General features: G+C 36.3%; 4 protein-coding genes across 4 annotated transcripts; 2 read left to right on the forward strand and 2 right to left on the reverse strand.

Moving 5' to 3' along the window:
* Positions 1-533: 533 nt before the first annotated feature.
* Positions 534-1,187, forward strand: LOC116306788 (uncharacterized). Its single transcript, XM_031716882.2, has one exon. It carries the CDS (start codon positions 587-589, stop codon positions 1,124-1,126), a length of 540 nt encoding a protein of 179 aa, XP_031572742.1. The 5' UTR covers positions 534-586; the 3' UTR covers positions 1,127-1,187.
* A 1,110-nt stretch (positions 1,188-2,297) lies between these two features.
* On the reverse strand, positions 2,298-10,987 carry LOC116306795 (60S ribosomal export protein NMD3). The gene is made up of 16 exons (XM_031716889.2): positions 10,941-10,987; positions 10,699-10,833; positions 9,944-10,037; positions 9,547-9,627; positions 9,090-9,218; positions 8,509-8,599; positions 8,271-8,349; positions 7,461-7,557; positions 7,137-7,189; positions 6,842-6,906; positions 6,581-6,726; positions 5,626-5,741; positions 4,677-4,749; positions 4,116-4,231; positions 3,858-3,928; positions 2,298-3,163 (listed from the first exon to the last, which is right to left on the reverse strand). The coding sequence occupies exons 1-16, from the start codon at positions 10,985-10,987 to the stop codon at positions 3,018-3,020; spliced, it is 1,539 nt and encodes a 512-aa protein (XP_031572749.2). The 3' UTR covers positions 2,298-3,017.
* Positions 10,988-19,440: 8,453 nt separating this feature from the next.
* LOC116306796 (microfibril-associated glycoprotein 4) lies at positions 19,441-22,778 on the forward strand. Its single transcript, XM_031716890.2, has 3 exons — positions 19,441-19,579; positions 20,200-20,514; positions 21,208-22,778. Exons 1-3 carry the CDS (start codon positions 19,441-19,443, stop codon positions 21,873-21,875), a joined length of 1,122 nt encoding a protein of 373 aa, XP_031572750.2. The 3' UTR covers positions 21,876-22,778.
* A 2,681-nt stretch (positions 22,779-25,459) lies between these two features.
* LOC116306794 (QRFP-like peptide receptor) lies at positions 25,460-26,718 on the reverse strand. The gene has a single exon (XM_031716888.2). The coding sequence runs from the start codon at positions 26,479-26,481 to the stop codon at positions 25,480-25,482; it is 1,002 nt and encodes a 333-aa protein (XP_031572748.2). The 5' UTR covers positions 26,482-26,718; the 3' UTR covers positions 25,460-25,479.
* Between the last annotated feature and the right edge of the window lie 208 nt (positions 26,719-26,926).

A 26,926-nucleotide genomic window follows, 5' to 3' on the forward strand; every position in this document is an offset into this window, starting at 1 on the left:
GTTCGCGCTCTCCCTTATAATGGGTAGTTTTTCACATTCATTTTTCGAATTATTTTACTATTATATCTTATATATTATATCTGTATAGAGTGGTTTTTAAAAACTTGTGAAACAAAGTCCACTAATTAGAGTGTAATAGTCGGAAAATCACGATAGAAAACAAAAGAATTAGGGTGTAATTAATAGTCGGCAATGAGCTAATTGTATTTCACGGGTTTATGAAAACCACTCTACATGTATCTTAGTTATAAAGATGTAAAAAAAAAAGAAGAAAAAAACTGAGTTGAGAACATGACGTCATAAACCTCACAACTAGCATAAACGTAAAACTTAAAATAGTTAGCATAAACTTAAAACTTGAATATCTCTCGAACCAAAAATGCTAACAAGAGATGGACGTTAGTTTTCTTACTTTGTAAAGTACTTTTCAAAGAAACATGTGTTTAAATAGTAAAAACTGGAGACATTAAAATTTGATCGTATCACAACTAACTGGCATGGGTTCCCTGTGTTACGCTAGTCGTCGGGGGGTCACGGCTTCAGTAATCGAGCGAGATATCGTCAAAAAACACCAAAGGGCTTCAAAATGAACAGAAAAGACATTATTGCCAAAGATCTCCACCTGATGCCTCTATCTGACGAAGGTGGTTACTTCTCAGAGACTTATCGTTCACAAGAGAAAGTCGAATCTGAACGCGAAGGCAGTTCAAGAAGTTTGCTTACCATCATATACTATTTGATGTCCCACGACATGGGAGGTCGTAACTACCTTCACTCGAATAAAAGCGATATAGTTCACTTTTTCCATGATGGATGGCCAGTACAGTACATCACTGTTTCTCCAGAAGGGAAATATGAAGAGTTTATAGTTGGAAAAGACGTGTCGAAGGGTCAAGTTCCTCAGTTAACTGTGAAAGGTGGTTATTTCAAGGCTGCTCGTGTGATGAACGAGCTAAAAGAATATGAAACCTTCCCTGGGGAAGTACCATTCACGTTGATATCCGAGGCTGTCGCACCGGGATTTGATTACCGAGATCGTTTTGTTCCTGGATTGGAAGAAGTGAAGAAATTACATCCTAATTTACTGCAAAAGATGGAAGAACATATTGCTCCAGACAAGAAATAAAATTTAGACGAAAATCAATCATTCCATCATGCTATGTACTTGACATTATCCCAGCCCCCACCCCCCCCCCCCCCCCCGTCATAATCTAGTAGACCCTCATATTTCCTTAATTTAGGATAATTCGTTAAATATTTTGTTTAAATTAATAGTAGCTTTCAGTATTTTCCAGTAGAAATAGAAAAACAAATTCAGGCCATGCACATGCATTCTTGTACCTGTACCCTATGTAGTTTTTTTTTCTTTTTTCTTCTTTGACCCTAAATGGAAATTTTGACAGCCAATAGAAAGCTTTAGCTCCTTTGGCTGTCGTACAATTACACCTATTACATGCCTAATTATGGTAAAAATTCTAAATATTATTTAAAATACATTTTCTTGTAATTCTATTTCATAAAATTTGAAAAAAAAAAGTGTAAATAAACTGAAATTGAATTGAATTGTGAGCAGTATCATTCTACTGCTTGCAGGGTTGCATTCTTGGGTGCAACCACGACTCAAAATCTCTTGAGATATAAATAGCAAAGAAACAACCACCATGTTGGTTGATCCGACAAGCAAAGCTAATGGGGAATGTTTGTATTGACGTACTTAGAATAGATGTTTAAGCTCGGGTGCTGCAACTTTGATCAGCCCAGAAGTTGTTTCAAGGTTCAACACTTTTTTCTTTCGAATTCAGACCATATCACATCTTGATAACATTCTTTAGAACAAAGAATTTTATTTCCAAGAGAATGGCATGGTCTGAAATGCGTACCGTTATTATTTTTGAAAATAAATAAAGATAAAGCCCACTATCCCAAGGATTTATCCCTTGAATACTAATGTATATTGTCCTTGAATGTGTAAAAAGAATTGACAAGCATTTTTTTCAGTACTCCCTCATGGGAATTAATGTCTTGTGCAACATTTTTTTGTGTGAAAACCTTCTCAGGTATGAAATAACTCAGTTAAATACCTCAAATGTCTGCTGACCATTCTCAGTATTTAACTTTAACATAGAGCAACATGCAGTTCCAGTGTCGCCCCCCCCCCCCCCCTCCTCTCTACAAGTGCCCAAGGTAGGGAAAATACAGACTCAAAATGAGTTTGGAGGAAACTTTGTATTTGCAAGTAGTCGACAACGATGATTAGCCATCTTCTTAGTACCAAGTGTGAAAGTCAAGTAAACGTCTTTTCAACCAAATTTTCCCTAATTTATTTATATATATTTTTCCTTATGAATTACTTGATACAATGTGTACTTAATTGGCTGGCTCCTATGCTTACATGCATATCAGAGAACAGAGGTAAAATCTTCAAAAATATTTCATCATGTTGCTTGTGTTGTGTTTCTGCTAGAAGAGCTGTGATATATATAAACACTCTGGAAGCTGTAGTATAGAGCATGAGAAAATTGAAGCAAGCTTAGGAACACCTGCCTAGTGTTTTACAGATTTAAAATACAGACACATGCATGTGTATTGCACATTATCATAGCATTGCCACTAGTATTTTGATAGATTATTCTTACTGTGGCTTGAATCTACAAGGTTGCGGTCTTCAGGCAATAGTTAACGGATATAGGATCGAGCATATTTATATTATTTTTTAGCTATGGTATTCCCACTGGGCACTGAATTCCTGCCAGGTCACACTTGCATGTATTGCATCATTTACACTCACTACAAACCTCCCTTGCACACTAAGTCTTTCTTTAGTACAGTTAATTAGCACCAATTTATTGTCTTATTATTCTCTCAAGGAAATACAAATTTAAATAAGAAAGAAAATTCATGAAGCATTTTGGTAGTGGTGATAAAATGATTCCATCATGCAAAAGGCCTATTGTCTCCAAGCATCTCTTGCAGTTATACATTTTGTAAACCATAGAGATATAGGAATGTATTTGTTACTATGTTGCCATGGCATCACTACTGGCCACGTCCATTTCTGCCTGTGGTTCTGCATCAGATAGTTTGAGGTCTTCAAGCATTTCTTGAAGACTGATTTTGGGAATGTCATCATCATCATTATCTGATTCTGGGATGTGATCGCGATCTATGATAAATCGACATGGATATTAGTACAAAGTGTATGACTATGAAAAATTCACGAGCATGAACACAGCCATGACACGGCAAGGGATACGCCAGACCAATCACATTGGACTGAGAATTTACTCTCCATCAAATAACTGGAACACTGCATAAACACAGCACGGACACAGTCACGCCAAGTTCATGGCAATGCCAAACCAATCACATTGCGTGTGAAAACAATCAGCCAATTAAAATTCTAGAAAACATCACTGTCATGGGACGGCACGCATATGGCACTGAGCTTTTCACAGTCACACGAAAACTGCTCTATATGCCAGAGAAAGTTTATAGGATCTGTGATTTGGGAAGATGAGAAGGAGATTGATTTTAGTACTAAAGGCAGAAAAGCTCTCATTACAGTTGAGCCCACGATAAGATATTATTTTGTTTAAAGATTCATACAATTGAGGCTATCAGGTCGATACAATTCACCATTTTCCATACATTGGTTCACTGGTCAAACACAAAAAGTGCTCAAGCGAGGCACCAAGGTACTTTCAAAGGATTATTCAAATTTGAACCCAGTCTGCAAGCTTGACTGAATGCTTTATGTTTGACCAGTGAACCGATGTCTGGAAAATGGTGAATGCTTGTATTATCTATTATCCATAATATCTGCTGTTTCAAGTTTACAAACAAATACACCATCTTACCAACGTAAATATTGACATTCTTTCTGAACTCCTTGTCTTCCTCTAATTCTTCCAGGAAATTGTCGTAGTCCCTGGAATTTAAAACGAATTAATTAATTGCAAATAAGATTTGTTGACAAAAAAAAAAAAAAAAACAGAAAAAAAAAAAACAAAACAAAAAACAAAACAAAAACAAAAAGACAAAAAACAAACAAACAAAAAAACAAAAAATTAGGAGAGAATGATATTGTTTTAAAAACTAATTAAGTAGATCCTGACCTTTCAAAATGCTCCTGATTGACATCTTTACCCACTTCCTTATCTAACATCTTCAGTTTCCAGTTTCTGGCTCGACGCCTCTTCTTCTTATCACTATAAGATTTCTTTACCAGGATCTGACAGAAAAGGTGGAGAAAGAATGAAAAAGTGCAATGCATCCATAAGACAACACCTTGAGTTACATGTTATATACTCTCAAAAAATATTTAATGAAGCCCATAGCTCGTAAATGTATAAATTGAAAAGAAAAAGAAAAAAAAAAAAAGAGAGCCCATAGAAAAACCCTCAAATAACAGGCCAGGCTCGATCAACAATCTATACTCTAATAATGCCATGTACAAATTATTAAAATTGAAGCCTAACAGCCCAGAGGTGAGACGCGATGCACTACTGTTACATTAAACACCACTGTTCTCTTAGAGAACTTGATTTGTCATAGGTGTTTGGTTTGCATATCAATTTTATGAAGAGGTTGGTTGGGTGTGTCAACATGGGCGTAGACCGTCTTTGAGCAAATTTGTAGATAACTATTACTTTAGCAAGAAAAAGATTAAAACTCACTACATCAGGAATCTTATCTGGACTCATTTTGTTCAAATTTTCATCATTTATGTTGGTGCTGGTGAAATCATACCTGAAAGAAAATCACAATGAAATACTGTAATTTTATAATATATATTTTATATAATTATATATTTATTTGAGGTCCCTTCTGTAAACCACTGATTGTGATCAGTGACCATCCTCATTAAAGATGATTTATTATTTATTATTATAGAATCCGTGAAACTTTAGTAATACTAAATAGCACAATTTCATGCAAATTCCATTGTTTTCTATTGTTTAATTAGCACTATTTTGTACTATTTAGTAATTAGTGTTTCACGGATTACGTGTAATTGTTTGCACTCTATTAATAATATTTATGTATAATTATGGTAATTATAGGTGCAATGTTTTTCCATTTCAGACCACGTGTCATTCCCCTGAGAATAAGATTCTTTGTTTCAGTTGTATCCATATTTGAGGATCTTCTTATTCATGACTTTTAAACAAAGAAATGATACTCTAATGAATGAATGGTTTGAAATTGGAATTCATTGCAATCACCACAAATAAGGTCTATTTTCATCCCTGAATTTTAAGGAGGAAAGTAAGAAAACTCAAAGAAGAAACCTTGTGGCAAAAGGGAGAACATAACACCAAACAAACTCAACTCACATGCCAGATTCAGCTACATAGTGTTGAGTGTTAGTGAGTGTAGCACTCTGCATGCCACCACAGGGTTTTCAATAACCAGCTTAGGTAATAAGCAAAATGTAATACATAGGAGGAAGCAGCAAGCAATTTTTTCTCATGTTTTCCCTAAATTTTGGGAAATTTTAGCCAATATAGGCGGCAAGTTGATGTAAGACCCTGGCAAGATTCGCTGGCTACCAGCTACTATTGAGAACTCTGCACCAATGTCATGGGATTTTTGTTAGGTGTAATGGAGTACTACCGTACTAACCCTAAAGCTATATCACCAGGCTTCAATATTAGTCCCAGATGTGTTCGGCAGTGGTACTGTTGGTCATTAGAGCCCATATCTTGCATCTTTGCTAACCACACATCAGCAAGGACATGCTGTAAGATATTTATAACATTTATACATACACCCATATACAAACAGTCACAATGTAATGGAACACCAGTGTTTGTAATACGTAACTTAATCTAACACTATTGCATTACAAATCCTATTATGAAGTGACCGTTCGTATATGGGTGTATTGAGTTACGATCATTATGTATCATAAAATAACTGTTATGAATGTTGTGCTCTGATTGGTTTGGATCGCGTGCTTTAGGAGAACACATTGTATTTATAAAAGAAATAAAAAAACTTGCTTGCTGTGCTGTGTGCAGTCATAAAGCACTTGGGGATTGGCAGAACACTCGAGAAGTGTCCAGAAGCACTCCGCTACGTGTCATGCTTCTCCTAACACTTCTCTCTTGTTTTGCCAATCCCCGTGTGCTTTATGACAGCACACAGCACACGCACACGTTTTCTATTTCTTCAATGTCATCAAGATATGAAACGTGATCCTTTTACCCAATAAGCATCACCAAGCCAGGTGCCCTGTGGTCTGATCCCAAGTTACATATAGCATAAAGCAAACAAAGAATATAATAAGTTTGTGGTACATCTAGGAGGACCCCATGTGCCTTTGGAAGACTATAATTGATGTCCACCAAAAAGTCAGTTTGTTGGAGCAGCAAATTGTACCATGTACATGCTATTGTACCATGCATGTCTGATTTGGAAGCACTGTAGAGTAGAGTATTTATTTTAGACCACGATTTTCTTGTACTTTTCATAGATTTTTCTTTTGTTAAAAATCTTTTTGAAGATTGATTATACTTTTCTTTTTGGACAAGGGAAAAATTGGCCTAAGTAAACTAACAATGTAATTAATCTCTACCTTTGCACTGAGGTTTGATATTGAAGCATTCTTGTTCTGGTTTTCAACTGGTTCAATTTGCAGCACCATGTACTCTGTTAAGCTTTTATGAGACCCTAAGCTCTTGAAGGGTGCTCTCCAATACACATTTGCAGGAATCTCAGCCACTTATATAAGACAAGATTTTAAAATGTTGTTAGTTTTGAACTCCATGGGATACCTGTGTTATTAGTTACCACAGGCAACCCATCACAAAAATCATTTGTGCACAATCAGGCTTACCTTGTAAAGTAGCGGGATCAATAAGCTGTAGCGATGTTGTAACTTTATTACATATCACCATTTGCCTACCATTGACATAAAGGTTTTAATAATTAATAATTAAAATTGAAAAATGACTAAAAAGTTGCTAAATGTTCAAGAAATTGTATTTTTCAGAGTGAAGCACTAGTGACACCGAATTGGTTAGCAGTCATAAGCACAATTAAAAGTAAAAAGAAATAAAAAAATTGTAGAAGTGTTTTAGGACTGGCAAATAGCAAGTTAGTAATACCCACTTAATCAAGTATCATCTTACCCGATGTTTCCTAATGATCGTGCAAGCTTCAGTGGCAAGCAAACAACTTCTGCCTTTAAAAAAAATAGATAATACATGCTGTAAATCTACAGATTTAAAAACTGATATGGTTTTACTATGTTACATATAGAACATGTATTAATGCATCAGGGTAAGATTCATATGATCTATGTTTTCAAGAACAATATAATGGTTTTAAAAAAATAGAAAGAAGAAAATAATGAAAATTTCTCCTTGAGGAATAGAAATATCTTGTCATACAAAAACATTGTATTTTTGCTACCCTAGCTGAGATACCTATAGTAACAAAACTCCAGTACTCACCCTACACACTGGAACTATTTCCACTGAGAAGGTGTACTTGTAGTTATAAGTATTGTTGTGGATATCATGGGAAATAAGCTTTTCTGAAGTCTTGTACCTAAAAATAAATAATTTAAAACATTTAAAACCCATGCATGTACTCACTTGTAACATGCACTCAATCATTTATCATCTTTTATTATTCATCTGTCCATTAATGTTCATTCAATCACTCAGTCACTGTCACTAAATCATTCATTTATTCACACACTTAGTAATTGGTCATCTATCTGTCTGTGTGTCTATCATTCCTTCATTAAATTATTCATTCACTCTGCACACACCCACTCAGTTTCATTTATATGTCCATCTATCATTTCTTAGTTCATTCATTCCTCCATCATCAGTTCATTCATTTATTACGTCATTCAGTCAGTTTGTCTGGGTGTGAGCCATTAGCCCTTCTGAAGGTTGACAACAAAACTGACCGTTCAAGTTGGCATTGCAGTGCATTGTGCGACTGTTTAAAGGGACAAAACAGATGCCATCTCTGAAATATGGTATGTATATCTCCTAAAGAGTCATACAATGCCAACTTATCCAGTTTATTCCTCAACCTTGGAATGGCTAAAACATGAGCAACACAAATGCAAACACAAGCAATGTTCACACGTGCAACGCAAATGCAAGTAAATTAAGATACGCATGCACAGTAGTGCTTGTTCATAGTTCACACGTATTTCCCTTGCATTTGCGCTTGCGATGCTGGTGTGAACCAGGCTTATTACTGCAACATCACATTTATTTCATGACTAGCTGTGCATGACATACCTACAAGGTATAACTGATTGTAAAAATTCTACAAATTTTCTGGCATCTTGCTTAGATGCAAAGTAGAAGTCAACACCATCTGATACGAAAGAATCACAGTTATCTTATCAGTAAGAAACAAAAATCGACCAGTATCTGTAACTTAATGCAATTGTCTAGACTGGTTTAGAAAATAAAATGAAAATGAAAAAAACAAAATTACATGATCTAATTTTTAAAAATGAAAAATTAATTATACCTGACTCTTGTTTGACTTTCACTGCTTTTTCATGAACATTATGCTTAATTATCAGTTGTTCCAAGTACAAGAATGTCTTTTTATGGGTAACCTAAAGTAATAAAGCAAGAAAAATCAATCTCATCAAAGTTTTATGTCTTTTAAATTAACTCTCTATAATAGTCTATACCTCTTAAGCTTGAACCTGATATTTTCTTACATATCGAACCATGCATCATTCCGGAGCTTGAACATGATATTTTCTTACATTTCAGACCATGTGTCATTCCCTAGAGTATGATTTTTGTGCATACACGAGGAGACACATGAATATGGATAATACATTATTCAAACAAATAATCTTATATGACATCCAGTATAGTCTGAAATGGAAAAACATTGCTAAAGCAGTCTCAAGGTGAAATAAAAAACTATAATCTTGATTGACTTATGCTTGTTATTGTTTGATTTTAGATATCAAAATGCTTCCGTTACACTTCATTCATGATTATCATATATGATCTAATTAATAATTAACAGCTGCTATAAAAGATAATGACTTATTTATGAATTATGATTAATTAATGTGTAATATATCAGACCTTCTGTCGGACTTGTACTGTGGCCTTCCAGAAGTCTTGAGCTGCTCTTCTGTGACAAGTATCACACATCTGGGACTGTACTACAAACTCTACTACAAACACTTGTTGTAAGATAGTGGAATTCATCACCTGAAAATCACCATGATTGAAAAGTAATCTTTTGGTTGATTGACTGATTGATAAATTGGCTAATTCATCCATCCATTCACCCATCCATGTATCTGTCTATTGATCTTCTGTCTGCCCAAGAGCCTATTCATCTCTATCCATCCATCCATTCATCCATTTATTCTATCCATCCATCCATTTATCTATCCATCCATCCATCCATTTATCTATCCATACATCCATCCATCTATCTATCCTTCCATCCAATGTTCGTTCAATTGTTCCCTCCCTCCCTCCCTCACTCTATCTATCTACCCACCCACAACAACTTCTAAAAGCAGTAACATACCTCTTTTTGTATGGTCAGTTTGACTTTTATTCTTTTCGAATGTGGTTCTGTCCATATGAAGCCTGCGTCAACTAAACGAACCTAAAATTTAGAATAAAAAATCATGAAAGAAAGAAAATGTCTTGGTTTTATGACAGCCTGATGCTAATATCTTCATGATCAGACTGAACTTTAAAGGTTAGAAAGGGAGATAATTAAATGAAGAAATTGGAAAAAAGAAAATTGAAAGTATAAAACCAACAATAATTATTGATTCTACTCATATCATGATTCCTACTCTAAAGACTAAACCTTTAACCACAGGTTATTGATCAAGACAAAACAACAACAACAAGTTGTTGTTTATAGTAGGTTAAGCTATATCATTCTGTGTACCTTTTTACTGCTATACACTTACTTTATTTAAACCTTTTAGTTTCTTTAAACAAATTGCAAGTAGCTCTCTAGATTCAAGTGAACATGTGACCCAGTTTGCAGGTGGTTGCAGATACCTAAAAATTGAAGCAATATTTATAAATAATGTCTTATACTGAAGTCCTTGGTGTACAGCTCTATGTGCCACAAAGGCATAGAGGATAATGAATAATTATTAAACTAAATAACAGCTGGTATAAATAAATGGGAAGGAGAGGGGGGGGGGTGAGGGGGGGTTGTAGATCCTGCCTTTTGGTAAAGCTGGACAGGAAAATATTAGTCTGACTTTCAAAATATTACGCTTGTTCTTGTTGTTTCGTCAATCAAATTCCCAATGTGGTCTGGTTGGTATTTTTTGATTGACAGTTCTAAGCTAAATACCAAGACGTCTTGTGCTTTCATGAATATGGCAGTAAATTAATCTGATAACTAAAGATGTCTACTTGCTGAGCAAATCATACTGAACAAGTTTAAAAATGAAATGATCATGATAATATCTAAGAACTATTCAAATTGGTAAAACTTCAAAAACTACAAACACATATTAAGTTTAAATTTTTTAGATATTTTCCATGTTTTTATATACACTGTACAAATTGTATGTACACATGATAAAGTAGGTCGTACACGTGAGTTGAGAAATATTTTTTTCTCTTTATAATTTCAATTACTTAAACAAAAAAATCCATAGAAACACCAGAAAAAATAATCCACAGCAACTAAAAATTCCATACTTACCGTTCACAACCCTTACAGAAGTATAGATTACTCTGTTTAGGGATTCCTTCTGTGATATCTACTTGTGTTCGTATACAACCGACGCACATGTTGGCCGTGTTCGGTGGTGTTGGGACGCCACACTGGCAGCAAAGACTGCGATTAAGTCAATAATTTGAGTTAGATTAATAGGAATAGGGACATATGAAGGTGAAGGTTACTGGGGGGTGTGATTGGAGTATTTTATAAGGTCGTAAACTCACATCATTTGTTGTTGTTCTTCGCTGGGAATGACTTGTTCGTACTCCATGTTGGATCGGTGTGAAAAGTATGCTGGGATATGATTGCACAACAGATCAGCAATACCACAGGCAACCCAATAGTAACTTAAGGTGACTGGCTACTTTAGGTAAATTTTTTTTAAAAACTACGATGTTTTAAAGTAAAATTTTAAATAATAGTTCTTTGCACATTATATTATTGCACAAATACCAGCTAGTAAACCATACTATAATATCACGTGGTTATTTTTGACAAAAGGACAAAAAAAATGCATTGATTTGTGCCGCATATTTTGACCAGTTCAATGCTCTCAAAGTCGAAACAAAATCCCTACAAAAATCTTTTTTTTTCATGCGTTAGAAAAATTGTCTTTAAAAAATTGATATAACGTAGATTTTTAGAAGCTTAGAATTTTTTTAGAATGCAAAAATACTTGCAAAAAAAATACTGTTGAGTAGGCATAAGATTCAGTCCACCCATCCAGGTACTAACTTATATACCGGTCTTGACTCAGTGTCTTTGAAACCCAAGTTTTTTCCACTAGACCACGGTTCTAGGCGAATCAACATAACAATAGCCATGAAAACAATGCACCGAATAGACTAGACTTTTTAACATTATAATTTCAACCGATTCCGTGCGTGGCATAGATGCAAGGGATTAGCCGATATGGTCTGGGGGCCGGCTGGTCTCTCCCCTGATGCTTCGGCTAGAACATTTTCTTGCGTAATTCGTACATCCAAGGGCAGAAGGATTTAATCGCCGTCAGGTCCGAAGTCCATACGACGCCCCAGCTCTGCGGATGTCTCGGGGGTATGGCAAAGTGGAATCGATTTTTCTTTTTGAATTTCTGTCCTTGGTTTCGAACCCCAATATATTCAGATAATTTTTTTTTAAAAAGCATATTATCATATCATCTATTTGGCAATATATTTTTATGTTACTCCTTGTGACTCTGTGAATCTCAGAGAAGTCGTCTTCAAGCAAGTGAAGTGCTGTAATTTTCCTTTCTTTATGTGCAACCTGTGTTATTTCGATTTGCTCGCGCTTTTTAAAAGCAAGCGCGCGCTGTCTATAGAACGTGTTTTGATTCCTTTCCTTTTGTTTGTTTTGTCCTTGCGCGTAACGCGCATTTGTACAGGAACACACGCGCATAACTCCGTTATGTTTCTATTTACCAAAACAGGTCCCGAAAACAATTTGTAATCTAATTGTCTTAAGCATGTATCAATATGATATCAATCGTAGTAGGATGGGCATGGAAGGATTCACTAGAAAGGTGCCAAAAAAATCCAAACGTTATAGTTTGAATAGAAAAACACTAGAAAAGAAAATGTAAGTGTGCTTTAGTAAGATATCAATTTTTTTATTATGCGTCCTTTCTTACAACTTTTGTACATTTTTGAAAGCGGTGGGTTGGGTGCTACTTTTTCTTCAGCAGTACATCGATTTCGATATTGATTGTGTCCTTGAGTGAGTTTTGAGTCTATCTTTGAGGGGCGCAACGTCTGCACGTTTATGTGACCACTGTGGTCTGGCATGGAATGTCTGCATTCGTGTGATTTGCCATATTCTTTCTATATGCTGTTTTTTCTTCAATTTCTGGGATTGACTTTCTCACGATATTTATGATATTTACTAGGTATCTTGCAAATAATGCCGTTTCGCGAAGCACTTTGCCCAAAGGGGATTACACAAGTGGAGTACGTATACCAGGAAATGCAAACATAGAACAATCAGGTAAGTGCTCCGGCGGTGTTAGTCATTGTACAGTATTGTGGAAGTGCAGAGAATAGATAGAGCTGACTTGATATTTGCGGTATTCAAGGATGCAAACATAGAACAATCTGGTAAGTGCTCCGGCGATGTTAGTCATTGTATAGTATTTTGGAAGTGCAGAGAATAGATAGAGCTGACTTGATATTTGCGGTATTCAAGGGCGTTTGTAGTTGTAATACACTCTCTCATCTCACCTCTGGGATCTCGGGTTCGATTCCTAGACTAGGCTTCACATGTGAGTAGAATTTGTCGCCCTCCGCCCTGATACGAGTGTTTTTCTCCGGGTTCTCCAGTTTTCCTTTCTCCGCAAAACCAAACACACTAAATTCCAATACGATCTGTGCCTGTAGGCCGTGCCTAATTAACTTGATCAGCCTATAGCTAGGTTGTTTTTAGTTATTCTATAAAATTTGTTTAGAAATTTGAAGGAGACGTCCAAAAAACACGATAGCATAATGCGCAAGGTGCTGAAGGCAAAAAACAAAAAACAAAAAACAACAACAACAAAACATGACAACACGATCAGTCTGAAACTTTTGTCTGCTCGCTCCAATTAGATATTTTTCATTTTCAAATCCAATACGCTGAACCTACCCACTTAGGCATAATAGTGTAATATAAAACATGAATGACCAAAAAATGTAAGCATAATTTGGTCGATGCCAAAAATTTACGAATTTTGAATGCGTAGCTTTTAAGATATTTCCATAATTTGTCATAGATTCGTCAAATGTGCCAAACTCCACCTTGAGTTGCGTACCATTACCTCCAAGTATAAGCCAAGAACATTTCCTCGGTATTATTGGTGAACTGAACAAAGCTTTTATGAAGAACAACTGCAATGATCATGTATCAACTACTGAACTCGAAGCTAATCCTCAGATTATGTCACAGTTTTCAAATGGCAATGATATTCAGAACACCTCCAAGTTTATTGGAACAAGTGGGACAAATGCACCTCTGCTACAAGCTCCCAGTAGTTGTATTAGTGGTACTTATGGTATTTCTTGTGTAAGCCAGAACTCGTACTTTTCACAATGTGAAGATACTTTTGGGTTAAGACAATTGGAGAGAAATATTAACCCTGTCGCTACAATAGCTTCTCAGAACGCATGCGCAGATGTATCAGGGATTATAAATAGTAACGGCAACTATATCCCACATGGGAATAATAGCAAAATGATTTTATCCAACTCGGTAAACGCAGGAAATCCTCGAGATCCTTGTAATGCGAACCCAATGTTCCCTCAAACTACCATTAGGGCACCTGTTCCACAAGGCATGTGCTCAGCGGTGCCCACCAACTATCCATGCGTAGAAAACAGACTTCCACATGATTGCGCAATGTTTATAGAAAGAGTACCACAGCAGAATGTATGGCATGGGGTGCAAATGCCCCCAACACCAAGCGTGATGGGATTCTGGGATACTCAGGGTACGACCTGTAATATACCCTTCATACAAAACATGTCCCAATCAAGACATCAATCATTTGCCAAACTTTCCGATGTTAAACTATCCTGTACCATATCAAGCGACAGTTAATACAGCTCCTGGTTATCAGATCTTGTGGTAAAAAATGGACCAAAATGAAGACGAAAAGGATCGTACGTTTCTGGGTGGCATTGCACAAGATTGGCCATGGATAACTAGAGATTTTAATATATTCAAACTAAAATGAAAATTATTCAGTCACTAATTCATAGTTCTCTAAAAGTTTATGAAATCTATATTGTTTAAATTTATACTTGCTTAAAGTTAGGGAAGGTAAATTTTTCTCTTGGGGGGAGGGCTGGGGAATTCACAGTCAGCGTTTTTAAAAATGGTTGCAGACCTCGTCCTTTCACGATTCAGTAAAGAACTCATAACCCTCCGATTACAGTCAAAACAGCTCATGCGTTCCTATCAAGGTTCAAACATTCATTTCATTATTGGAAGTTTGATTCCGATCTTGCTTTGAAGCTTGCATTAATGAAACGAACGTTCTAAATCTCAATCCCGGTCTTTACCTCAAAACATCAAAATATTCAGTTGAGAAAGGATGTTTTTTGAAAAAACAACAACAACAACAACAACAACAAAACAACAACAAAAAACCAAAAACAAAACAAAACAAAACAAAAACAACAACAACACACCAAACACTACTTTAAGATGGTTTCAACCATTTCCAAGAGAATTAAATAACAAAAGACATGGCGGCCATGTTGGATATAACAAAAGAATTTATTTACAATTCTTTTGTTAAGTTCCTCCAACATGGCCGCCGTGAAAACCATCAATTGTCGAAATGATTTTAGCTTTGCACGAATCTGTGAAGAACTAAATAAACTTTTAATCCGAGCCCAGAATTCAAATTCGCAACATTCGTTTCATTAATGCAAGCTTCAAAGCAAGATGGAAATCAAACTTCCAATAATGAAATGAATCTTTAGATCTTGATAGAAACATGATAGAAACACATGATCGAGCTGGTTTGACTGTAAGTCAACGATCGAGGAAACAAATAAAGGTTTATTCCTCCACAAAAAATCCAATTTTTACTGATGGCCCATGGTCTTCCCCTCTGAAGCCCCAGATTTCCACTCCCTCCTCCCCCACAAATAAAAACGCACCTTTTCTTAAGGATGGATGCGCAATCACTTCTAAGAATTCTACAGTAATATTATAAGTAATATATATTATATCTAGAAATAAAAGCTAAGAATTGTAAAAAAAAAAAAATATGAAAAAACTATAAAAGACTGTCCAACTTTCTTTCCATCAGGAGAATATCAATCAATACCAATTCAAATAATTACTTCTACATTGAAATATTGTATGATGTGAAATTTAATTTCTTTCGCGAAGATCAAAAGATTTAAATATATAAGTCAAATAGTAATATTCGACAGTCAAATTTGTCTTTCTCAAAGTATCTCGATTCATTTATGACTGCAAACATTCTGGTGTAATTCTTTTATTAAAATAATGGGTTCATTCACACGAAGATTAGCGGGGGTTTCCTAAGTCTTCCCCACAGCCGCTTTCAGTGTCGTCACGCATCGCTTTCTCCCCTGAGTAGCTAGCAAAGCGCACAAGCACAAGCGTTGCGTGACGACACTGAAAGCGGCTGTGGGGAGACTAGGGTTTCGTATGATTAATATAAGACAAAAACGGCATCTTCGTTTCTGCTCTATGATTTTAACCAGTATTGGTTACAATAATAGAGTATTCTTATCAACGGCCCGTTCAATCAAGGAAAAAAAAAATGAATATTCTTCGTTTGTGCAAGACGCCATCTTGGTCGAACTAAAAAAAATTTGTTTCATTTTTTAAAAATCAAATTGCTGATTGAAAACTGACTGTTAACGATTCGTTCAAAAATGCAGATGTCAACATGTATTTTTATGGATTCCATCCGCTCTAAGCCAATCAACTTTTGAGAAAATACATTTTACCCAATCACGTTGCTGCGTACATTTTCATTTAATTACTATCATCAACATTAAAATGGTTTCCATATATAAACCAATTTGATAGCGATAAGAAATTGGCCAATCCAATTAGAGATCTGCATGCTTATCTGGCCTATAAAACTACAGTTAATATCGCTAGGAAAAAAAATGGCAGTCATTTTGAATGAAAAATGATTGACTCTAACAATCTAACTAGCTTAACACACCTAATGCGATATCCCGATGGTAAATAAAGAAAGACATTATTCAAAGCAATTTCCCATCTGTTAAGCTGTGTTTGAATGTGCAACAACTTGTCTGTTCGCCTTTTATTAAAGCAAACACATGTTTAGCATACGAAATAATTGTTGAAAACCGTTAATATAAAGGGCACTTAACTTGGATGAAAACTTAACATGACTCGATACTTGGTTAAACTTATTTATATGGCCCCGATAGTCTTCATACTTTTTTTTTTTTTTCAGAGACTACATAAATTATATTAATTGAGAAAAAAATTCATTGAGTTCGTAGTCCTCCTTAATAATTACGATGAATATTGCGAATACCTTTTAGAAGAATGATCTAGAAATATCGAGTGAAAAAGACTCCCTTGATATGTACAGCAAAGGATAAAAAAAATTTATGATGATGATGATGATGATAATAATAATAATATTATTATTTAGACACGATAAGTTTGACAGCGTTGTTGATGTGGTCGTATATCTAAGTAATGTTTAATAAACGAGCAGGAGTGTTTTATCGGGTATAAAACACGAGGCGCAGCCGAGTGGTTTTAGACCCGATAAACCACGATCTGCGAGATTATTGAACGGCTTAGAAAACTTATGATGTTTGTTCTCATTGTGTACCGATTTTTTTACGAAATGAACCAAGTTTGATAGAGAAAATCCAAGTTAAAGTTTATGCAAATGAAGACGAATCTTTATCAGATATAAAATCACCTTCATGGTCATGATTTCTATTGTGTTTTCTTCATGAATTATTAATGAGTTTTCTAATTACAAATATAATATCCCTATAATATATATCCTAATATCTCTTTCTCTCTACTCTCTCAATACTGTCTGCCGACTCGGCTTTCGTTTAAGCGCAATGCCCTAGTACTCCTACCCAAGATATAGAGGAATGGTTTTGGGGGACAAAGCAATGGATGAAATAAAAAACGCGCGCGCGTGCTGTGTGCAGTCATAAAGCACGCGGGGTTGTCAGAACGCGAGAGACGTGTTAGGACAAGCACGACGCGTAGCGGAGTGCTTCTCGACACTTCTTGAATGTTTCTGCCAATTCCCAAGTGCTCTATAACTCCACACAGCAGAGTAAGCAAGTTTTTTATTTCTTTTATAAAATACAAATTTTTTTTGGATAGGAATGACGCAACTGAAAGTGCGCGCGCGTGCTGTATGTTCTCATAAAGCACGCGCTCCCAGCCAATCAGAACGCAAGATAAATAAAAGCTATTTTATGAAAGAAAAGATTGCCTATTGTTTTGTTCCCCAGAATAATTCTTCTAGGAAATCAATAACTTACCCTTCAACTATATTTACCGACCCATATCTAGATCACTTAGATGCTGCAAAGTTGATCAATGCCAAGATCAATCTCCTCTCACCTGCTCTATATGAATGTTTCATTAGATTGTAATCCAGCTCAATCTCCTCAAATCCCATTGATCAATACAACTAAACGCTAGACAATACTACGAGACCTTATCCAACCAAGGTGTGATAAAAATCTAATCTTTTCCGTTAATAGCACACCAGTGGGGAAAAGACGAGAAAAAAATCTCAAAAACACTCTCTATAGGGTGCTCAGTTGGATATAGATTTTGTATCGCTCTTCTTTCAGTGGACACTGAAACATAGGATTGTTTAACTACAGTCAAACATCATTCACTCGCATTTATTTGGCGCAAGAAACAGAGAGCAACAGAGTTGAACGAAATCTAAGGTAATCAGTTTTTTGCAGCACCGTTTACCTCTCAAAGGCAGCTAGCCAAAACTTAGAAATATCTTATTATATAGGTTTTATACTCTCGGTCACTCCAGCTAGCTACTTGTACGTACGTAGCTAAAAGAGGATTTCTTACGATTTTTCAACATTTAGAGGTAAAGCTGGTGTGATTTTTCTTCATCACTAAGCGATTTTTCTTCAGTTTTTATTCCATACAGTATACAAACAAAAAAGTGCCTTCATTTCCACTGTGTAATTAATGGCGTTAGTCACATTTCTTCCTTTGCGCTTTCAATTCTGGCAACGGACGACAGGTCTATTTATTATTCATTTATTACAAAATCTGAATTATATCGTTTTCCATATCTTCTTATCATTTTCATCTTAAAATATCCCAGACTAGTACAATCGGTAAACGGTCCTACTTTTCTAAAGATTTATTTTCGACTGTCCTTTATCATATCTATATATTTTAATATTTTTATTCATATATTTTAAATGTTGAATAAGTGAAGATTTCATTGAGTTGGTCACCCTTAAATGGTATCTAAGGCAAACATGGCATTAAGACACTTTTAGGGTGTTATGATAAAGGCTTTGGAAATACAAATGCTTCCACCTTTTCGCCACTTTCATGTGCAAATTGAACCTTGAAAAAACCTCTGGACAGCTTTCTCATGGTTGATCCCAGTCAGGACACGGCTAACACACTCGACTAAGATGGAATTGGAATTTAGCGTGTTGGGCTTTGCGGAGGAAGGAAAATTAAAGCGTAGACCTCGAAGGAAACCTTCAAATGGAGCCCTCTCTTTCATTTCATTTTTAGATCCAAAGATTAAAGAAAAGAAAAGAAAAGAAAAGAAAAGAAAAGAAAAGAAAAGAAAAGAAAAGAAAAGAAAAGAAAAGAAAAGAAAAGAAAAGAAAAGAAAAGAAAAGAAAAGAAAAGAAAGAAAAAAAAAAAAAAAAAGGAAATGGCCTTTATTTTTTCGGGTTCAAAATACGAGTTGTTTTGAGTATATAAATCATTACAAGTCACTACTTACAAAAGACGATGCTACGCAAGCAGCTGACGGGAATGAAAAATTAAATTTAAGGACTAAAACTTAAGATTTATCATTTCAATATCCATGTCTAAATACTTAAGTTTCTTTCGTGAATATCAGCAATTAGTTGTTACGATTCACGTTGATAATGACGAAATTTTTTTAGGGCCTTAATCCTTTTTCCAGCTAAATATATTTTTTAATACCAGAGTTATATTCATGTGTAAACTATTCTTATTTCCAGGATGTTGCTTGAGAAACATGTCTTGATCTTTGGGACATTTCTTATCCATGTTCCTGGTTTCCTAGCCATCCTATCCGTACCACAACAGCCGTGTCGCTCACCTTGTATAAGGAATGCATTATTCAAGGAATACCAAAAAGGCAAGTTGCAATATTTTAATTCTAAATAAAAAATGCAAGATTTGAGTTACTTTGATAACGTCTCACTCTCTTCAGAATAATTAAGATTCTTTGTTTTAGTGATTTGTATTTATTTCGGTGTGTCTTGCTGTGTGCAATTGAACAAAGCCATGAATTTAGTGAATGATATGTGGTTTGTAATGAAAAAAACATTGCGGCCAAGCTTAAGAAGTGCATTCAGATACTAGTATTGGCAATGAATGGATTGAAGCAAAATGAACGTATGAAATAACAGAATAGCTAACTTTAATAAACCTATCCCGAATTCGCTTGACTGACTACGAAACAATGGTTTGAAGTCGAGACTGGACTTGATTCTTTTATTCATCAAGTTCAACCTCGACTTGAAACCATTGTTTCGTGACCAGTCAAGCAAATTCGGGATAGGTCTATTAAAGTTAGCTATTCTGGTGGATGGATGGATGGATGGATGGATGGAGGGAGGGAGGGAGGGAGGGAGGGAGGGAGGGAGGGAGGGACGGAGGGAGGGAGTGAGGGATGGAGGGATGGAGGGATGGAGGGATGGAGGGATGGAGGGATGGATGGATTAATAATTAATTGATTACTTTATACTGATTTAGATTTTATTCTACGAGGACACGTTATTGCCACATTCCGTGTCCCCTCACCCCTCTATTGTACATACAAATGCATCGAGGAGCCACGTTGCAAGTCCATCAATTGTGAAAAGATCACCTCCAATAAACCAACCATACTTTGTGAACTCAACTACGACACAAAAACAAGCAAGCCTGCATTCTATGTGCGAAGGACTGGGCATACATACCATGATGCAATGGGACCTGGAAGTGGATGGTGTGACAGCGTTTGTCCTTCACCTTACAATACATTACTTTGTCCCCCTGGCTTCTCAGGGGCAGGTTGTCAAACACCAAGTAAGTAAGAAGTTTCAGATTTTTAATTGCCGATAGCTTCACAGGGGACCATTCATTATTTAAATCGGAGGGGAAAATGGGGTACCCTCAAATATTTCTTAGTGGAATTGTACATGGGGGGCTAAAGGTGAAAAGGAGGATTGGGAGGATTTTTTAAACGATTGAAGGGGGGTACCCGAAAAACATGAATGCCATTACACTGGTCCCGAGTTATGCATCGTTGCTTAGAAGCTACAATGTCATTAATATATGGAAAATATGATATCACTTGAACTTGGTAAGCAGGACATGATATAAAGTTCATTTGCTGGGAACGTCACGCAATTAAAGCATTATTGCCGAGATCGATTGCCGCGGCATTTGTTGCAAATCATATGCAAAACTCACTACCTATAATTTTAAAATGTTGTGCGCAGCTATTAAAGTTGTGTTACACTATAGCGTTGACTTGCCTCAAGCGACCTCTCTTGTCTCAGCAGAGCAGTTTTTACTCTTCATCCAATCAAATGCTCGAAACACGGCACGATTACGGCGCGGACACGGTCACGCCAAAGTTATGGCACTGCCAGACCAATCGCATTGCACGGTCACGGCACGGCACGCAGACGGAACTGCTCTATACAAGTTTGTTTCACGAGAATTAAGTACGTAAAACTGATCAACCTTTGTTGCGAATATTTTTACCTTCGACAGTGAAGTCCTGTAAAGACTGGCTTAACCACGGCTTCAGCAAAGATGGAATATACCACGTGGTCCTAGAAAGCCACAAAACGTTTCCAGTCTACTGTGATCAAACGACGGACGGTGGGGGTTGGGCTGTGATCCAAAGGCGGGAAGACGGCACGGTTGATTTTTATCGTGGATGGAACGAGTACAAAACCGGTTTCGGTGACCTGAACGCAGAGTTCTGGCTTGGAAATGATCTTATTCATATTTTAACTGCTTCTGGTGAAACAGAACTAAGGGTGGAACTAGAAACATTTGCAGGCCATGAAGCCTATGCGAAATACAACAGCTTCAACATTTCTAACGAAGAGAGTAATTACACTCTAAGTGCCTCTGGGTACAATGGTACTGCTGGGGATTCTCTTGGATTAGAATCCGGAAATACCGTCATGAATACCATAAACAATCAGATGGCGTTCTCAACATGGGATAGGGATCATGATCAACACAGTGGAAATGGGAGTTGTGCACTAGAGAACAAAGGAGCTTGGTGGTTCAATAGCTGTTATTGGTCACATCTGAATGGTCCATACAAGGGTCAAGGAGAGATATATGGGATAAATTGGTACTCTTTTGTCGTGTCTAACTACGAGAGTCTTAAAAAATGCAGCATGAAAATAAGACCAGCAGCATAATCAGCCATTTTTACAGTGCGACGCGCCTAACCGTACTCTTTGCAACAAAAACTTAAATAAATGGCTAGGAATTTGCCTATAGGGGATACCTATTTTGATTACTTTTCTGGCTAACACTGGAATCTTTCGTACAAATTATTTTAATTGACGGAAACACTTGGCGGGAAAGGATTCAACGGCATTGGTAGAGAAATAAGTTGGGTGGCCATAGTTAGGCGCGTCGCCGCTGTAGTTGTTATGAAAATGGTTGAAGAGAATAGAGTGTTAACTCGATTTTGTTTGCGTCTCCACATGATCATTTAACAAACAGCTAGTTGCACGGCCACAACATTTTCTTCTCATATTTGTTGTACAACAAACCGCTATTCATTGGACACCCTTTTGTAAGTGTGCACCAGTGAAGGTGTCCCCTTAATATACGCGTACCACTGTACTCACTGTAAAACAAACTTCTATTCAGTAGACAACCCTTTATTAAGCAGACACTATGCAGACAAGGTCCTTGTTATCCATGGTTGTAATCAGGTTCGGCTCATGTGAAGTTCGACGTTTGACCTGATCCTAACAGGATGTATGTATGAAATGCTTCGATTGGAGAAGTCGGTACTTGCACAACGCTACTACAGAGAAAGAAATAACATAAAAGGGAATGTCATGTAATGCGTTCAAAGCAAAGAAGCAATACACCTTGCATTTCAGAATCAATAGATATTCAATCATCGAGTCATTTTTTGAACGTAAAGGATTATTTTCTAATTATACATGGTTCTGTTAATTTGGTCTCAAGCCTTTTAATTCTCGATCATTATTGGCGGTGGAGGTGTTATATAGATAGCGAAGGGAAGGGGAGGTTCAGTCGAGTGTTTTTCATTCATAAAAAAATAAAGTATGAATGTAGGGAATGTCTTTTTTTATTCGTTTTATTTTCTGGGGGTAGTGGTGTTATAGATAGCGTAGGGAAGGGGAGGTGAAGTAATTCGAAGTGTTTTTTATTCATAAAAAATGAAGTATTAATACAGGGATGGGTTTTTTTCATTCGTTTTATTTTCTTAACTTATCTTCACATGTTGAACTGCGAGCAAATAAATCGATCAAAGTGATAATTCATCCAGAAAAGAACACAAAGGTTTGATGTACGACAAAAAGAAAACAATATATTCATGCTGCCTGTTCGTGCGCTATCTAAATGATTCTTCGCTATTAAACAATCTCATATTGTCAATGTTTTACAGAGTAATGAATGAAATGATAGCTCAGCCCTTGTCTGTACTTGAAGTTATGAAAAACTCAGTCCCTAGAAAGCTTTCAGCTACTATTTCATTACATATTACAATGACATTACAATGTCTTTGTCTTCATTTGATACTTGTCTTGTTTGTCCGATCTATAATGATTTATGATGACCAAATACTTCAATTTATTCTTACAGTATGACATCAAACGAAATGAAATATCCGGCGCTTCTATGACACTTAGTGCTTTAGAAAACAACAAGAAACTTCAAATTCAAGAAAGTATGACGCAGTAGCTTTGTGTTTTATCTCGAAGTATATTGTATCTGGTTTAGTTTTTAATCAACTTTTATTAATTTGCTATAAATTAAGTTTTGTAATGTTTGTTTTTACTTTGGAGAAGCTTTTATTCTTTTGCAGCAATTTCAATTTATTTTCAACTATCATAATTTCTTTGCAGCAGCTTTTATTTGTTTGCAGTTGTCCCCTATGGGCCATCGTACTACTCTTCCGTATGAGCATATAAATGTCGAGAAAAGAATCTGCAATATATATACATACAGTATTAAATTCAAACTTTAAAAAGTATCTACTTAGATTAGCCGGTAGATAGAAATCTGTAAATCTATAAAAAGTACTAATTGTAGCTAAATAGTATCATCGAAGCAATAAAAAAGTTGGGCTACTTTTCATACGTTTGGTTCTATTTTTTGCGCATGCGTAGTCTGTACCGGACGTAATCTAGGCTGCTTACGACGATGACGCCTTCTTTGATTGATAGCACTTTTCTGAGAGACAGGAAGACATCATATACCTTTTAGACTAGTTGTGAGACAGTTTGTTTAACCCTTGTTTAAAAGTGTGGTATTACAGGTATTGTATTTGTACTGACTGCTATTTCTTTATCTCAACTTCTTCAAGATCCCTTCTGCCTTTCTTCCTTTTGCAATTTGCCTTCCTCAGTAAAGAGCAAGCACGCACTCCCCGTCATGTGCTATCAAACAAAGAGTATTCTTTTTTCTAGGTATCGATGAGCTGAATGAATTTCATTACTAGCCTACAATGACAGTCAAACACAGCCCGTCATATGCTATCAAACAAAGAGTATTCTTTTTTCTAGGTATCGATGAGCTGAATGAATCTCATTACTAGCCTACAATGACAGTCAAACACAGCCCGCCATATGCTATCAAACAAAGAGTATTCTTTTTTCTAGGTATCGATGAGCTGAATGAATCTCATGAATCTCATTATAAGGCTACAATGACAGTCAAACGTAATACCACCCGTCATGTGCTATCAACTAGGGAGTATTCTTGTCCTAGGTATAGATGAGCTGAATGAATCTCATGAATCTCATTATAAGGCTACAATAACAGTCAAACGTAATACCACCCGTCATGTGCTATCAACTAGGGAGTATTCTTGTCCTAGGTATAGATGAGCTGTATGAATCTCATGAATCTCATTATAAGGCTACAATGACAGGCAAACACCTCCCGTCATGTGCTATCAACTAGGGAGTATTCTTGTCCTAGGTATAGATGAGCTGTATGAATCTCATGAATCTCATTATCTCAAGGCTACAATGACAGTCAAACGTAATACCTCCCGTCATGTACTATCAATTCAGCCAGAGAGTATTTTATTGCTTAGCTAAATGAATAGATCAGCTGAATGAATCTCATGAATCTCATTACCAGCCTATAATAACAGACAAACACTGCCCGTCATGTGCTATCAACCAGAGAGTATTCTATTGCTTGGTATCAATCAGCTGAATGAATCTCATGAATCTAATGAATACCATTACCAGCCTACAACGACAGGCAAGCACTGCCTATACTGATCCCATTGCTTTGCATCAGGGACAAACACCGTCTTCCATGTTCGATTCAATCATCCATAAGTTCTTCCATTGAATAACTTGTCATACAGCTGGTAAAAATTACACACGAGACCCGAAACGTTTGCTGATTAGTTGTCGTGATAGGTTAAATAAGATCTATATAACAATATTTAAATAGCGCAATCGACTCATATAGAGTTTTTTGCTTCAATATCAATTTCCCAGTTAATTGCCCTTTGCCAGGTTATTTTACTGTTTAGTTCTAGTATAGGAAATCGCATGTGGACAAAGTTCAAAAGTAAATTTCATCTGCGTTTTTAGCCGTGCACTGACTTTGATCAAACCAGAGGTTGTTTCAAGATTCCATAAAATCCTTTTTCTTTTGTGTAGAAGTAGTTTATCAGTTCGATGCCTTCAAGCTACCGAAATGAGATCGAAGAAGCGTAGCTGAAATCGTTTTTTCTTGCATTGAGTGCATGAAAATATTTTTGTCCCAAAAAATTCTGCAAATGCGCAGTACTGATTATTCATGATTTTGATTCACGATTTTCACTAGAATAATCGGCTTGACTATAGTTTTTCTTCGTAAGATTTTCTTGAACCCAATTCTATAACTGGAGCTCTGGAAAGCGTATACCATGGGATTCAGACTCGAGCTGAGAGTAACGAAAATTTCGAACACTCTCAAAATGATGGAGAAAACTCTTTCATCCTGAACAATATTTTGGCGGTTTTTGGTTACTAGATAAAGCATAAATACAGCATAGGGACCAAAGCAGACGTAAAACACGATGGTTACTGTCATGCAAAGTTTCGCCAGCTTCTTTTTGATAATATTATCTCTTACTCCCGTATTGCCCGCGCAGATAGTGTTAGTAACAAAAAGCCCATGGAGAATTTGAAAATAGCAGAATGAAAGAACAAAGAATGGTAAAATACCAAGACAAATGATAGTACTAGCTATTTGGATCTTTTGTTTGCTCACTAGTTCAAGGCTAAAAGGACAGAGGCATTTTTGGTAGCGTTCGTTGAAGCGATTCTCGAAAAAGTCAGGGATACTGATGATGATAGCAAGCACCCAAACGCCTTTCAGCACAAAAGGGAGAGTTTGCTTCGTGATTTTGAACTGCTTCATTGTATTCACAAGTGCATTGTAGCGCTCAATTGCAAGTAGCATTAGCGTCAATATAGCGGCAGCTAGAGCAATACTGATGATGGCATTTCCCGTGTAGAACTCGCATAACAGGTCACCAACAGCTCCTCTTGGGTGAACAGAGTAAATTAAGAATCCAAACGAACGCGGATTCCAGAGAAGAATGACAATGTCTGCAGCAGCAAGATTTACCAGCAGAAAGTTCGTCGTCGTGTGCATGTTGCGTGTTCTTCTGACAACGCTAATTACGAGGGAATTCCCAATGATTCCGATTACTGCAATTATCATAAAAGGAAACGCGGAGCCAATGTCTAGAGCGTTGATCGAATATACAGGGAAATCCTGATCGCTTTTGGAATTATTTCTCTGCATGATTCGCTTTTGGAGTGTCGTGCCTCTATTCTTCCATCTAGACTTTCTCAGTGTAGCAAAAGAGTGGATTCGGACTCAAACATTCATAAAGTACAAAGCTTAGTGTCGCAATGTTATCGCCGTTTCAAGAAAAGCCTCTTGTTAGTTGGATATATAGGACAAGTAAAGCTAAATACGTTTCTAATGCAAGGCTTGCTGGCATTTTAAAGCCGCTTCAGACCTGAGATGAGCTATAGTCAGTGCTGCATTGTGACTTTAAAAAAAAAAAACCAGTTTCCGTGAATATTTTCAAGTTGTCATTAACTTCACCATAAGTGCCAAAAGACCTATTCAAAGGGAATTCCTTACTTCAGTGAATGCGTTCAATATACTTGTTTCCGATAATATCTTCAATTTCTCATTCAACCATCGATCTCCTCATTGGTTGGGGATTCCGTGCTGTCTA

The sequence above is a fragment of the Actinia tenebrosa genome, unplaced genomic scaffold (genome assembly GCF_029948245.1).
Source record: "Actinia tenebrosa isolate PJP-AT-01 unplaced genomic scaffold, QUT_ActTen_1.0 PGA_scaffold13__45_contigs__length_12533684, whole genome shotgun sequence".
In the NCBI taxonomy this organism is placed as follows: domain Eukaryota; kingdom Metazoa; phylum Cnidaria; class Anthozoa; order Actiniaria; family Actiniidae; genus Actinia; species Actinia tenebrosa.

Bases quoted from the DNA above. Each gene is read 5' to 3' on its own strand.
- LOC116306788 (XM_031716882.2), top strand. From the start codon at position 587: ATGAACAGAAAAGACATTATTGCCAAAGATCTCCACCTGATGCCTCTA.
- LOC116306795 (XM_031716889.2), bottom strand. From the start codon at position 10,987: ATGGAGTACGAACAAGTCATTCCCAGCGAAGAACAACAACAAATGAT. The intron at 5,742-6,580 runs GTAGAGATTAAT...AATATCTTACAG, and splicing joins TATCAAACCTCAGTGCAAAG to CATGTCCTTGCTGATGTGTG. The intron at 3,929-4,115 runs GTCAGGATCTAC...TTTAAATTCCAG, and splicing joins AATCAGGAGCATTTTGAAAG to GGACTACGACAATTTCCTGG.
- LOC116306796 (XM_031716890.2), top strand. From the start codon at position 19,441: ATGTTGCTTGAGAAACATGTCTTGATCTTTGGGACATTTCTTATCCAT. The intron at 19,580-20,199 runs GCAAGTTGCAAT...ATACTGATTTAG, and splicing joins ATTCAAGGAATACCAAAAAG to ATTTTATTCTACGAGGACAC. The intron at 20,515-21,207 runs GTAAGTAAGAAG...TACCTTCGACAG, and splicing joins GGCAGGTTGTCAAACACCAA to TGAAGTCCTGTAAAGACTGG.
- LOC116306794 (XM_031716888.2), bottom strand. From the start codon at position 26,481: ATGCAGAGAAATAATTCCAAAAGCGATCAGGATTTCCCTGTATATTCG.